Genomic DNA, 15570 nt, shown 5'->3' on the forward strand with positions numbered 1-15570 from the left:
CTGACAAGCACAAAAGTTGTAAATGCATCACACAAAAAAAATAGGTTGTAAAAGTATTGGACAGCATAAGACTACTGAGCTCAGATACTCCAGAATTTCAATCCAGCTTGGGATGCATTAAAAATAACTATGTCGTGCTAGATCTGTACAGTCAGGCAATTTGTGAAATGCGTAATGTATCTTTAGAAGCAAAACAAGTTCTTATGCTATATGATATATGTTGTGTAGCATTAGTATAAATATACATTACCTCATATCCTTTTAAAGAAGGCCCCACTAAAACTACAGGTCTCATAGAAGGCACTACATCATATGGAGGGATGTGCTCTGTCTGCAAAAGCAAAATAAATATACATATAAATATATATCATGTTAATCCTTCGTTCTCTTCAGGCAGTACCAAAGTGACTATAGCAAAAACTGTAAATGTATAGAATTGTTATTTATAAATAATATATGTATATATCCAAATAACAAGAATACTGATAATATAGAGGTTTGAATAGAACCATAACTAACAATATAAACCAATTGTAGTCTAAAAATTTTTTTTTAAACAAACCAACTAGCATTATTTATATACTACTTTAAACCTTGCCATATAATGCATACAATAAATCTATAATGTGCTTGACTACTTTACGTGCATATTTAAAGGGACAGCAACATCAAAATTAAACTTAAATGTATTGGATAGAGCATGACATTTGAAACAGCTTTTCAATTTTCTTCTTGATATCCTTTGTTAAAGTTTAATAATAGGTGAGTTTAGGATTGTGGATGTGTTGATAGCCATCTGGCAGCAGTGTTTGCAAAAATGTTTATTACAATGTTATACATAGTTGTGATCACTGCTTCCACAGACTGCTAAAGACACATGCACACTCCTAAGACACTATCAGCCTACAAGCGAGCAAAAAAAATAAAGAAGTAAACTGGAAACTTGTAAAATTGCATGCTCTATCCGAATCATGAACGTTTATTTTTTACTTTACTGTTCCTTTAATGAGTTATAGCAAATGAATCTTATAAATGTGGGTTTGCACTATGTAATGATTTCAGATTTGTTTTATTGCCCCCAGGAACCATAACATTAAGAGAAGGATCTCTAACAAGGACAAATAAATACAGTTAGGAATATTACAAAAGTACAAAATACATTCACTTTATTGACGGCATATAATACCTATTGGTAAGGGTTTCTTTATTCAAATGCTAATGCAATATTTTATTTTAAAAAAACCTCTTGGCTCACTATGGAAACTTCTAATATTGTTAGTAGTTTTTATTTTGCAGCCTTCTGAGCTTGTCCGGCGGCATAATGTGCACAGTACAAGCACGAGCTGGTAACTAATCATAGTGGCTGGTGACGTACAAAAAAAGCGCACATGATCAACAGATATTATCTTTGGAGTACATAGGCTAAACCTTCCAGATAGATGTGAAATAAAAATCATTTTCTAGAGCATGGTTAAAAAAAATAATGTGTCTTTACTTTCATTAAAAAGCATTATGTCTCTTTAAAGGGATATGAAACAGTAATCCTTTTGTTTAAAACAAAATGGAAAAAAATGTGTGTTAAATCAAAGTAAACATAAAAAGAAACAGATTGATCTAAAATGATCCTCTAGCACTGAGAGAGCTCTTGCAAGAATTTAGAGAGTATACATAAAGGAAAGAAAGGAGTCATATACTGGCACACTATGGCCCTATATAACAGGGATATAGTTCACAATACAGTGAGAATCAATAGCTGTAGCTTACGTATGAGAAAGGCAAGCCTTTATACTTAAAACATAACTTTTATTAAATATGCTAAAAAAGGAACACTTTAAAATAAATTAAGAAACACATACACAAAAGCACTCTACTCCCATATATGTGGCTCAATGGCCCCAGACCTCTATATGGTGCAGGTGTCTAGCAATAAAGAGCACAAGATCAGTACAAGATGGGTGATTATTCCCACTGCCAGGTGCACAGTGAATAAAAAGATCCGTAACTCTGATATAATATGCCTGTACAGTTGAGAGTAGTAGTGTGAATGCCTAACGCATGTTTCGCCACAGCTCTTTCAAAGGCACCACCCACCCGATTTGCCACATATATACAAGATAAGCCAGGCAATCAGCTTAGAGTGGGCATGACCATGCCTAAGTCATTGTCCAATAACAATACTCAATGCCTAACACACCCTTCCTCATCCATCATTCATCATAACAGTACCTATGTGGATGTATTGCTGTGTGTACATCTGATTACCGCATCAGATTCCTGTAACTACAACCAAAATGTACTGCCATTTATATCTACATATCACTCATTACCATTGCAAGAGCCACATTCTAGCATTTATTTAGGAAGGTGGTTAGACGCTGTGTTAAGAATACAGGGCTATGTTCAGTCAGTGACCATCACTATGTAAATTGCTAATTTTTAACCGAGTTCCATATGGAACAGAATTGGGAATGATTACACTTTTATGTCCCTATCAGTCATAAATATATACTGGGATTCAAGCTGCAAAAAATGTTTATTGCACATATAACCATTACTCCCCATCACAAACAACTGCAATACGGGACCACAGAAGTATATTGATCAATATGTTCATACACTATCACCTTCCTATATAAAATGGGGTAAATTCCTGTATTTATAAATGAGAATGTATCCAAAAGTTTTATAAAAGATACAGAAACATTTATTAATCAGGGTATTCATAAATACCTGAATTATGTCCATCTATAGTCAATGACAGAACACTGCCCATATCACTAAGCAAATAGAGTGATAAATGTGAAAGAAACAAGAAATACTGTATGTATCAATGTATTGATTTTACCCTACATGCATTAGGTATATCAAGGAATTATCTAAATGCAAAACAAAAAATGTCATCTATTGTTCAGAATGTACTTGTAATAAATGCTATGTAGAAATGTCCTCATGTGACTTCAGGTGAACACCCATGTAATATTAAAAATGCAAACATTTATTTGGAAAGAGATAAGAAAATCACATCGGTGGTGAGACATTTTTTGGACTACCACAATAGTAAATCTGAATTGAAATGTTGGATTTTACAATACATAAAATTGGGCATTAGAGGGGGGAGTGGATAATGCTCTTTTGCGAGCAGAAAGCAGATAGATTTTTTGGCTTCAAACAGCACCCCCCTCTAGGACTCCGAATGAATAAATATTATTTAGCCCTTTTTTGTAATATAAATTGATACATACAGTATCTCTCGTTTCTTTACCTTTAATCACTCTTTTTGCTTAGTGATATGGGTAGTGTCCTGTCATGGACTATAGATGGACATAATTCAGGTATTTATGAATACCCTGAACAATACATGTTTCTATATCTTTTATAAAAACTTTTGGATACATTCTCATTTATAAATATAGGCATGTACCCTATTTTATATGGGGAAGTGATAGTGAATAAACATATTGATCAATATATTTCTGTGGACCCGTATTGCAGTTGTTTGTGATGGGGAGTACTGGTTATATGTACAATAAAATGTTTTGCAGTATGAATGTCTGTATATATTTATGATTGATAGGGACATAAAAGTGTAATCACTGCCGGTTCTGTTCCATATGGAACTCGGTCGTGTGATCACTTGATTACACTGTGTATAATGGGCAATTTACATAGGGATTGTAACTGACTGAACATAGCCCTATATTCTCAACACATGATTGGCAGTACATTTAGGTTGTGGTTATGGAAATCAGATGCATTGATCGGCTGTACACATCGCGATACATCCATGTAGGTACTATTATGAGGAATGGTGGATGAGGAGGGTGTGTTATGCATGAAGGATCGTTATTGGACGATAACAGTCATGCCTACTCTAAGCTTATTGGCTGCCTTATCTTGTAAATATGTGGAGAATCGGGATAAAGCAGTGGTGAAACGCGTGTCAGACATTTGCACTGTTACTCTCATCTGTGATTTAAAATATACAGTATGCTTCATATCTAGTGTGCTTGGTAGTGTTATCTAATCCTTTATTTTTTTAGGAGGTACAGCACAGGGATACCCACCAGGGAGTACAGCAAAAGTATAGATAAGTCTATACAAGCATATTATATAAGATTTAGGGTTCTTTTTATTCGCTGTACACCATTGAGCCCCATATTTGGGAGTAGAGTGCTTTTGTGTATGTGTTTCTTAATTTATTTTAATGTCTTTCTTTTTTAGCATATTTAATAAAAGTTATGATTTAAATATATAGGCTTGCCTTTCTCACACGTAAGCTAGAAGGATCCCTGGGAGTTTTTGTTACTCTATCCTCAAGAGGTAATCCAGGAGGACACAGTATTTTTTATTAGATTATAGAGAGGCAAATTTTGCTATACATCTCTAAGGGGCATTCCTTGCATTTCTGTATGTGAAGGAAAGACAAGCCCACCTAGTGTAGTGTAGCACTTGAGCTTTATATTTTATATTAGCTTGCAGTTCAGATCGGGTCCATTAAGTTTTATTACATGTAAGCTTAACACATTCTAGTATGTATTTTAATGAATTTAGTTACTGTATACAGCAGTGATTTCACAATTTTTTTTTGTGTTACTTTAACATATTAGGATGCAGTTTTTTGTACAGTTTAAAAGTCACATGACAAATATAAGCTTCAAGATGGCAGCGCCCAGTGTGAAGATGCAGATCTTCAGTAAATGATAATTGTAAGTGGTTAAAAAAGGAGAACAACTTTGAAGACAGCTGCAGGCACATTAAGAAAAAAGAATGGCAAGGTGAGTAGTAACCCTGATACTGTAGTTGTACTCAGCAGTTTAATGTCCCTTTAAAGGACATAATATGACTGTAAAGTAATATTATATGCAAAGCACCATGTGTAAATGTAATAAAACCCTTGTGCCATGCAGTGCTATATTGCACTGGGCTTGTTTCTCTTTCACATAATGCAGGGAACGTCCAATAGAGAGGTATAGAAAAAGCTGCCTTTTTAGAATCTAGAAGTGCTGGGGGATCATATTAGAACATTTTAACTGAGCCGAGAACTTTAGATCATCAGTCCCAGGGTGAGAACTTAAATTGCATTCTGCCTCTTCTGAGCATGGGCAAGAAACTGACTTACTGTATTGCTAGCATTTACTGCATAGTAAACCAGCTCATGTTAGCCTAGAGGATTTTTTTACATCAAGCTAGACATGCCTTCCTGTAGATATACCAGCCCTTTATAGGGCTGTGAAGGAAAGTAATGGACACAGCATAAATGAAGTTTCAAAATAAAAGGTAAAATCAACAATGAAACTGACTGTTTTATATCCCTTTAATTTATAGACCAGCCCAAAGTGTACACTTAGTAGGCAAGAGCCTGGGGAAATGTTCTAAAGCTAAAAATGAATTCACAATAAATATTAACAGTTGTGTTAAAAAAAATACAAATTAGTTAAACAATCAATAAAGTAAGAAAAAAGACTTACATACATAAAGCATCAGCACATAATGTTATTTAAGCACAAAAAGCAATGAATGCCTTTAAACATATTGAGAACCTTCTATATTATAACTGGCATCACAAGCAATAAAAAGCAGATTTATACAGTGCAATACTATTGATTAATTGCTTCCCCTGATCACACATGTATAGATATAGTATCTCTTTTATACAGTAGGGGTGGGAAACTGTGCCACTGGGCATTACAAAAGATGAATGATTCCAGAAGACATTTTCAATATTTTAATGCTTTAACATATAGAAACGTAATGTTCTTTTAGAAAGGAAGGAAGCAAAGAAGGAAAAGGGAAGGAAAGAAATAAAGCCACTTTTTTACCAAATAATTCATGTCTGTTTGTTTAGAATGAAAATGTGTGGCCAACATTCAATACCTGCTAAACATATGAAACTTTTAAAAAGGAAGAAAAACGCATCTCATTGAATTTAACCAAATATTTTACTTTAAAATAGATTTTATTCTGCCAAACATAAAGTTTAAGGGATAGAAAAGTCAATACTGAAATGTGCTTAAATACATTTCAATTTGAAATAGAAGCATTTTTGCATTATACTTCCATTTAAAAAATGTTTCAAGTAAAAGTTATTAAACTTTTTGTGCAGCATAGGCCCATATATCCTGTGAGGGCCGTGCAACAGCATTCAAACACCACGCATGCTCAGAATGCTGGCGGGGGTGTGCATGCTCAGAATGCTGGCGGGGGTGTGCATGCTCAGAATGCTGGCGGGGGTGTGCATGCTCAGAATGCTGGCGGTGATGTGTATAGTTCAGAAGACATCATTTGTGTCATACAAACCAATGCTGACTCTCTGAGAAGGTGTCGTTTTTTTAAATATTGGTCCACTGTCCCTCACAGGATATGTGCGTATTCCACAGAAAAAACAGCAATAACTTTTACTAGAAGCATTTTTGCTAATAGAGGTATATTGCAAAAATAGATCTATTTCACAATTAAATTCACCTGTGCACATTTCAATTTTGACCTTCCTATCACTTTAAATGAAAAATCTGAGAATTTTATGAATTTTATATTGCATTTTAAGAAAAAGGCACCACTGACAAACCTGCAAAAAATATATCAAGGAAAAAAAAATAAGTAGGTGCAGATTTTATTTAATAGTTCGTTTACAATTAAAAGAAAAAAGAAAGATTAATTATTGCACTTTCTAATTAGCATTAGATTTTTGTTTTGACTGTTATAAATCACTGCACCGTGAATAAACATAATGGAAATCTATGGATCATTATTTTCCTTGCATGAATTATTCATCTGATATTTTACTATGCATTTATGCACTTCCTTCTGCCAGTAGTTAGTGCTGAAAATGTGTCTTGTGATTAAGAAGTCTATGATAAAAGGAGCACACAGAAATAAATGAGTTCAAATTTATTTTAAGTTAATACTATAGAACTACAAATTATTTTCTTCTATATGTGACCCTGATAACAAACCAGTTACAAACATTTCATCCAATTACAGTAAATATTACAATAGGTGTTTTTTTCAAAGTGGCTAAGCTAACATATGGTCACAGGGAGGCTAACATATTAGGGCACATTACTAGATTAACTATGGATGAATGTACATTACATAATATAATTTATAATGTTGATAATAGTGTGTGTGTGTGTATATATCGCATGCTATAACTGAGGATTTCAGGTCTAACAATATATATATATAAATATATATATATATAAATATATATATATACACACACACACACAAAATATCCCACAAAAGTGAGTACACCCCTCACATTTTTGCAAATATTTTATTATATCTTTTCATGTGACAACACTAAAGAAATGACACTTTGCTACAATGTAAAGTAGTGAGTGTACAGCCTGTTTAATAGTGTAAATTTGCTGTCCCCTTAAAATAACTCAACACACAGCCATTAATGTCTAAACCTTTGGCAACAAAAGTGAGTACACCCCTAAGTGGAAATGTCCAAATTGGGCCCAAAGTGTCAATATTTTGTGTGGCCACCATTATTTTCCAGCACTGCCTTAACCCTCTTGGGCATGGAGTTCACCAGAGCTTCACAGGTTGCCACTGGAGTCCTCTTCCACTCCTCCATGACGACATCACAGAGCTGGTGGATGTTAAGAGACCTTGCACTCCCCCACCTTCCAATTGAGGATGCCCCACAGATGCTCAAAAGGGTTTAGGTCTGGAGACATGCTTGGCCAGTCAATCACCTTTACCCTTAGCTTCTTTAGCAAGGCAGTGGTCATCTTGGACGTGTGTTTGGGGTTGTTATGTTCGAATACTGCCCTGTGGCCCAGTCTCCGAAGGGAGGGGATCATGCTCTGCTTCAGTATGTCACAGTACATGTTGGCATTTATGGTTCTCTCAATGAACTGTAGCTCCCCAGTGCCGGCAGCACTCATGCAGGCCCAGACCATGACACTCCCACCACCATGCTTGACTGTAGGCAAGACACATGACACTCCCACCACCATGCTTGACTGTAGGCAAGACACTCCTCACCTGGTTGCTGCCACACATGCTCGACACCATCTGAATCAAATAAGTTTATCTTAGTCTCATAGGACCACAGGACATGGTTCCATCATAGGACCACAGGACATGGTTCCAGTGATCCATGTCCTTAGTCTGCTTGTCTTCAGCAAACTGTGTGCAGGCTTTCTTGTGCACCATCTTTAGAAGAGGCTTCCTTCTGGCATGATAGCCATGCAGACCAATTTGATGCAGTGTGCGGCGTATGGTCTGAGCACTGACAGGCTGACCCCCATCCCTTCAACCTCTGCTGCAATGCTGGCAGCACTCACACGCAGGGATAGGCACAGACCAAGGCTGTGGCAGACATTTTCCAAAGTACAGACATTAGTGAAGGACACCAAGGTACATTTCAAATTAAAAACATCAAAAAACACTCTCTTTACAGAGAGGGTAGTGAATACATGGTGGAATAGCCATCCAGCAGAAGTGGTAGAGACAGTGAAGTAGTTTAAACATGCATGGGGTAGGCATAAGGTTATGCTAGATATAAGGCCAGGAACTAATGAAAGTATTCAGAGAATTGGGCAGACTAGATAGGCCGAATGGTTCCTATCTTCAGAAAAATATTCTATGTTTCTATAAGTCAGGAGAGCGACACTTTGCTGTCAAATTAGTCATCTAATCAAACAAGTTTAAAATAACATTTATATAAAGACTGCTTGAGGTATTACCTTTTATTTTTTTGTGGTTATATTGAGTCTGGAACTCCTGACCAAACCCACTCACCTTGATGTTAATTGCATGATCATCATTGTAGGTTACTTACTTACGTAAGGTTTGTCAGAGTAGGCAGCGATCTTCTACACACAAACAACAGCACCACTCTGCCGCACAGATCAAGGAATTGGGATGGGTCACGACTCACGGTTAGTTGACTGCAGGCAGCTTGCTTCTTCCCTCACTTTCCCGCTACTAGGCATGGCGCCGCTTGGGTCAAGGAGAAGTGAGGAAAAGCATTCATCTGTCCTAATCCTCCCTCCCCAAAATGGGTGGCGGACACTGCAAGGGCCAGTCACGGACACCAGTGTCCGTGTACGGACACCTTGCCTATCCCTGCTCACACGTCTATTTCCCAAAGACAACCTCTGGATATGACATTGAGCACATGCACTCAACTTTTTTGGTCGACCATGGCGAGGCCAGTTCTGAGTAAACCACTGTATGGTCTTGCCCACCGTGCTGCAGCTCAGTTTTAGGTTCTTGTCATACTTCTTATAGCTTAGGCCATCTTTATGTAGGTCAACAATTCTTTTTTTCAGATCCTCAGAGAGTTCTTTGCCATGTTGAACTTCCAGTGACAAGTATGAGAGAGTGTGAGAGCGATAACACCAAATGTAACACACTTGCTCCTCATTCACACCTGAGACCTTGTAACACTAACGAGTCACATGACACCGGGGAGGGAAAATGGCTAATTGGGCCCAATTTGGACATTTCCACTTATGCGTTTACTCACTTTTGTTGCCAACCGTTTAGACATTAATGGCTGTGTGTTGAGTTATTTTGAGGGGACAGCAAATTTACACTGTTATACAGGCTGTACACTCACTACTTTACATTGTAGCAAAGTGTAATTTCTTCAGTGTTGTCACATGAAAAGATATAATAAAATATTTACAAAAATGTGAAGGGTGTACTCACTTTTGTGGGATACTGTATATATATATATATATATATATATATTACATGCTTAAGTCTCAGATTGTCTCAGCACAGTATTATGGAGTTGCAGAATAATAGATTGGCTGTTTAATGGAGAGTTATACCTATTTTATTTCAAAAGAAAATAGGTAAATCAAGCAATTTTAAGAACAAAAAATATTTGTTCACAAAGAGATATAAAAACATCTACTCAATTTTGATTTTTTTTTGGTTTTTTTTGCAAACGGCACATCATTTATAATATTGGCCACTCTAAAATCTTTTGTAAGCCAAAGAAATATAGATCAGTAAAAAAAAATCTGAAATGATATTACCAATTAATATTTGCAACTAGAGAAAAGCTTTCTTTAAAATTCTTGCCTATTTTTCCCTCAGTTTCATGCACAATAAAATGTTTAAAAGTTAATTGATGTTTATTTCCTGGGCCTGAAAATCTTATACTGTTTAACCTTATGCAACAAGTTGATTGATACCTAATTTAGAAGGTTTTGTTGCCGTTGCACTCATGGACAGAATTACAATGGAAACATTTTTGTACGGTTATCCATCATACTGATTTGACACTTAAGTGGACTCATTAGGTAAGTACATACTGTTTTTACGCTGGGTAATAAATTAGATGGGCAAAGACACGTCTGCATTTTTCTGCTGATCGTGTTTAACGGCACAAGTTGCCCATAGTGAATTTGACGTTACAGCTGGTTAAATAAAATATCTAATGCATTTAACAAGAGATTAGAAACTCTGTTTCTAAGCAGTGTTAAATATATGTTAAAAAATAGGTTGAACTAAGAATACATCTGGAACAAAGAGGGCGATAGATAGAGACAATGGCGATAAAAAGATGCATGCATTATACTAGGGTAGAGTTATGTTTAACTTCTATATTTGGAAATAATAGTTCCTGATATATTAGGATTTTATATCTTTTTTAATGTTAACTATAAATTGATGATCCAAGAAAGGTTTTAAAGAAAAGGAAAAAAAAAACATCAGGTTAATATATAATGAATTACCCTATTTAAAGGGATATATTAACCAAATGCTGAATCACTTGAAAATGATGCAGTACATCTGTCAAGTAAATGTCACATGAACATCTCTATGTAAAAAGGAAGATATATTACCTCAGAAGTCACATCCTATTGGTTAGGGATTTTGACAATCCAATCAGGATGCTTGTCCAATGATTTGCAATAGAGCGTGCATCTGGCACATGTAGGCATAGCCAATTACTTTATTTCCCTTTTCAGGTGAAAGAAGTTTACTATGAAATCTCATGAGATTATGATGAAATCCCACAAGATCACAGTGACCTTAGCACAGCAAATGCTAATTGGCTGTTTTTTTTGTCAGTGCAGATGACAGTAAAAAATAAGTAGCTGAAGGATAACTGCTCACAGAGCACAAACCCCAGTGAGCTGAAGAAATTATGATGTAAAATATCTTCCTTTTTTACATACAAATGTCCATGTAATATTTTCTAGTCAGCTTTTTGGAGGTATGCGCATCATTTTCAAATGATTTAGAATATGGGTAACATTTCACTTTAATAATGACAAGCACTGTATAATATATGCCAGCTAATGCTAATGATGCCTATGGCGGTATATAAAGATATTTGATATTGACATTAACTCACCGATTTTTGCTTCTGTTTAGCTACAAGCAGCATGAAAAAAAAACAAAGAACAACAAGCATGCACGTTAAACTTCTGAACAGACACACAGACATTAAACAGGACTTGCAATGGGACAGAGAGCCAAAGAACACTGTAGTAGCTGGAGACATGGCAGGTTGGCGTCTTGCGTTACCTTCTTAAAAAAGGGCATTCGTTTCTCTTTGGAGAGGGGTGATGTTACACTGTTTGCACTGGGTTTAGGGGAACGATGGTTTGCTGGAATATCAATTTCTTCTGCCTCTAAGCCAGCGGCATCTAAATCTATAGCTATATACAGACAAATCATTTTTCATTATCAGATGGGAAAACTGAAAAAAAAAATTACCTCAAACAAAAACACAAAATATTCACCCAGAAGCAGTGCACAAAATAGTTAAGGAATATTGGAACAAAAAAGGATATAGGAACAAATTCACCTTATAGTAAGATATTTATTGGGCTGACACCTTAAAATGAATTTTTAACCCTGAGGGAAGAACCAATGAAAAACTACTGATATCTTGGTGCTATTTATTTCTGGTCTCAGACATTCGGTTTTTGTACAGCAAAGTGAAATAGATTTTAAATGCCAGAAGGGCAGCTATTTTCAATGATCATAAACCACCTTCAGAAAAATTAGCACTTTATCTAGATAAGGGGAAAAAAGTATCAAGTTAAAATTGTATCAATGAGAAAAAAAAAAAGAATTTAAAGGGACATTTGAGTCAATTTTCTTTTCAATTTTTCATCTAAAGGAGGTCATTTCAAAATGTATTTCATACTTGTAGAAAATATTTCCTGTCCACCAATAAAGAAGTGACAGTTTTCCTGATGGTGAGTATTTGTAGGAAGTACAAAAATAATACTGCAGTATTAGTTTCAGTTTCATTTTATAGGGACCAAAAAAAGTGCAAAAAGAAAATGCACAAATGTGTTAAGTTTTTTTTCATTATTATTGCACTATTCCTCGCAAACTATGTGTTTAACCCCTACATAATTAAAGTGAGCTCCAGATAAGCAAGCAGTATTAAGACCTAGCTTAAAGGGACATGAAACCTCACATTTTTATTTCATGATTCAGATAGAGCTTGCAATTGTAAGCAACCTTCCAATTTATTTCCATTATCCAATTTGTTTCATTCTGTTGCTTTGCTGAAAAAAAGCATACCTAGTTAGGCTTTGGGAGCCGCAATGCACTAATGGGAGCAAGCTGCTAATTGGTGGCTGCACATATATGCATCTTGTCATTGGCTCACCTAGTTTGAATTGGAAAGTAGTTTAAAATTATAGGTTCTTAAAGAATCATGGGGGGGGGGGGGGGAATTGTGATCTGTGTCGCTTTAAAACATCCGTTGTGGCAATGACAAGAGGCATATGTGTGTAGCTAATGATCACCAGCTAGCATTAGTGCATTGCTGCTCCTGATCAAGGTAGGTTTTCAACAAAGGATAAAAGAACAAACTACATTGATAACTGGCAAACTGAAACGTCTCTATCTAAAAAAACAATGAAAGCTTCATTTTAACTTTCATGACCTTTTATGCAGTTTTTAGTTAACATTTTTTGGCCAAAACATACTTTCATGCTAAAAACATTTTTAGTGTAATGTTTTTTTCTTCAAATATTTTTATTAAAGTCAAAAGATGTAAAATACAATGATTAAAAGGCAGTTACAGTTCAAGTGAGTTACAACAGGTATGCTGACAAAAATGTGATATCTTTGACCAAGTATACACGTGTAAAACAAATATATAAATAAAACGATCAGTAATTAGTCTTGTAGGGAGGGGAGGCAGGAGAGTTAGGAGGGGGGGGCTGGGGGGGGAATACAGAGAGTGAGGGAGTGATGTAAGCCTAGAGAAGCATCTCTACGTGCAAGTCGCTTACTAAGGGGAAGAGGTGTATTCAGCAGTCAAGTGTCCTGAGCAGATATGTTTGGCTTCCAGTCAGTATTATATTGTTCTTTCCAGTCTGCCCAGACCAGTTCAAACAGGTCAGAGTTGTTTAGTTTATAAAAGATGTCCTTCTCCATGGTGTATAAGTATGCCAATTGTGTTACTAACTGCGGACCAACTAGGAGAGAGCTCTTTTTTCCACGAATAGGCTATGGAGTGTTTGACAGTCATAAATAGGTAAATACAGATGTATGAGTGATGTTTAGGGAGAGCATGAAGGTGTAAATGCAGGAGGGCTACAGCTGGTGACTTAGGGAGGGGAACACCCATATGTGAAAGGGATGCGAAACATTGCTGCCACAAAGGTTGAATCACAGGGCACTCCCACCATATATGAAACGCTGTACCTCTATAACCACATTTCCTCCAACACTCAGGGGACGCACTCGGGAACATCTTCGCCAGCCTAGTAGGCACATAGTACCAATGAGATAAGAGTTTAAAGTAAACCTCATAGAGCGTTACGCAGTGTATGGCCTTCTGTGTTAAACAGAAGGCACGTTCCCAGACATTAGAAGGAATACCCACCCCCAAGAGTTTCTCCCAGATGGCCATGTGGGAAGGTGTTTCAGGGCATTGCGTACCACCAAGCATCGCGTAATGGAGAGATAGGGGCCTGCACAGCCTGGCGCCCTGATCCCAAATGGTCTCCCATAGGGTCAGTGGGCGAGCGAGGTTTGGCTTAAATCGCCAACTATTTAAAAAAACTCTTGATTCTATAAAATTCAAAGGGCAAGTAGGGAGGTATTTGAGTGTCTCCACTGATTTGGGGAAGCTGCTTGAAGCAATCTCGAGTAGATACGGACCACAGGTCTGACACCCGATTAACCCCCATTTGGATCCATTTATTGGGGTGAGAGTCCTGAAGGCCCGAAAGGAGACCTGCTATAGAGGTGACAGGGGAGGGATGCGGAGCAATGTGTGGGTGGTGTCTAACCTTGTCCCAAAAGTCGAGATATCCAGCAACAACTGGGTTTATTAGTTCTAGTTCTCTACGGCAATGCGGCGGAGTCCAAATTAAGTCGCGTAGACTAATTTGATGAGGTAAGGAGGCTTGCTCAATCGCTCTCCACTTAGAATGGGATAGTTTAACTCCTCATTGGGACACATGGGTTAGCATAGCACCATTGTAGTATCTGGAAACCGACGGGGATGCTACCCCTCCAGAAGTTTTAGGGAGTTGGAGTAATTTGTGTGCCACCCTGGGAGGTTTATGCTGCCAAATAAATTTCGTGAACCCACTCTGGAATTGGAGCATGAGGGATTTAGGAATCTTGATAGGGAGGCATCGGAAAAGGTAGGCAAGTCTTGGGAGAAAGGACATTTTTAAGGCAGCAATTCTTCCAAGCCAGGACACATGCTGCACGCTCCAGTCCCTTCTCAGGGCGCGGAGCGAAGGGGAATATAGTTATCCTTAATAATCTGGGGAAAGCAACTTGATAGCCTAACACCTAGGTGCAGGACAGAGTGTTCTGTCCAGGTGAAAATTAAAACTTTTTTTCATGAAGGCCAACTGCTCGCTAGTCAACCCTTGTGTGTATACTTCCGTTTTTGACAGGTTTAATTTGTAGTAGGAGTGGGCACCAAAAGAGGCAAGTATGTCCAAGAGTCTAGGAATATTCTGTATGGGTTGGGTCGCAGAGTGTGACATCATCCGCAAAAAGCGCGATTTTGTGTGTAGTACCAAACAAGGTAATACCCTGTATCTGAGGATCAGTCCTAATTTGTTCTGCTAGAGGCTCGATTGACAAGGCAAACAACAGCGGCGATAGTGGGCAGCCCTGTCTGGTGCCATTTGCTATGGTAAAGGCGGGAGAACGAAAGCCCAATCCGCTCACAGCTGTGGGGGTCGGTAATGTTCTTTTAACTGGTCCAAGAGGAAATTATGTTTAGTGCATATGGAAGGGAACTGTATGTAATAGGACCCAAAGCAGCCATGCAAAATATTAGTTTAGAATATTTGGACCATGGTTGGCAGCTTAGACGCGTGAAATACATTTTTTTAAGAGATGCACAGTTTCACATTTTAAGATATTCATGTTTATTATATTTATATTTGATAATTATGCACAACTAACTGATCCAACAAATGAAGTTACAAGAAATGTTAACCACATTTTAATCAAAATAGGCAGTAGTTTGCACTATCACGGAGTTACTTCTAATGTCCCGATTCCAAAACCTTCACCAGTCTAGACATGGTTTTCCCCGCCAAAACTTGCAGTAGCAGCCCTGCATTCTTTTTTTTTTTAACTTGCAAT

General features: G+C 37.1%; 1 protein-coding gene across 1 annotated transcript in view; it reads right to left on the reverse strand.

The window, feature by feature from the left end:
* CACNB2 (calcium voltage-gated channel auxiliary subunit beta 2) overlaps positions 1-15570 on the reverse strand; it is a 535276-nt gene that overhangs the window by 73168 nt on the left and 446538 nt on the right. Inside the window, exons 6-7 of the mRNA XM_053713972.1 lie at positions 11509-11642; positions 251-331 (exon numbers count right to left, since the gene is read on the reverse strand). Coding sequence (XP_053569947.1) covers positions 251-331; positions 11509-11642 — 215 coding nt within the window. The remainder of the gene's footprint in view (positions 1-250; positions 332-11508; positions 11643-15570) is intronic.

Source organism: Bombina bombina, chromosome 5 (assembly GCF_027579735.1).
Source record: "Bombina bombina isolate aBomBom1 chromosome 5, aBomBom1.pri, whole genome shotgun sequence".
Lineage (NCBI taxonomy): Eukaryota > Metazoa > Chordata > Amphibia > Anura > Bombinatoridae > Bombina > Bombina bombina.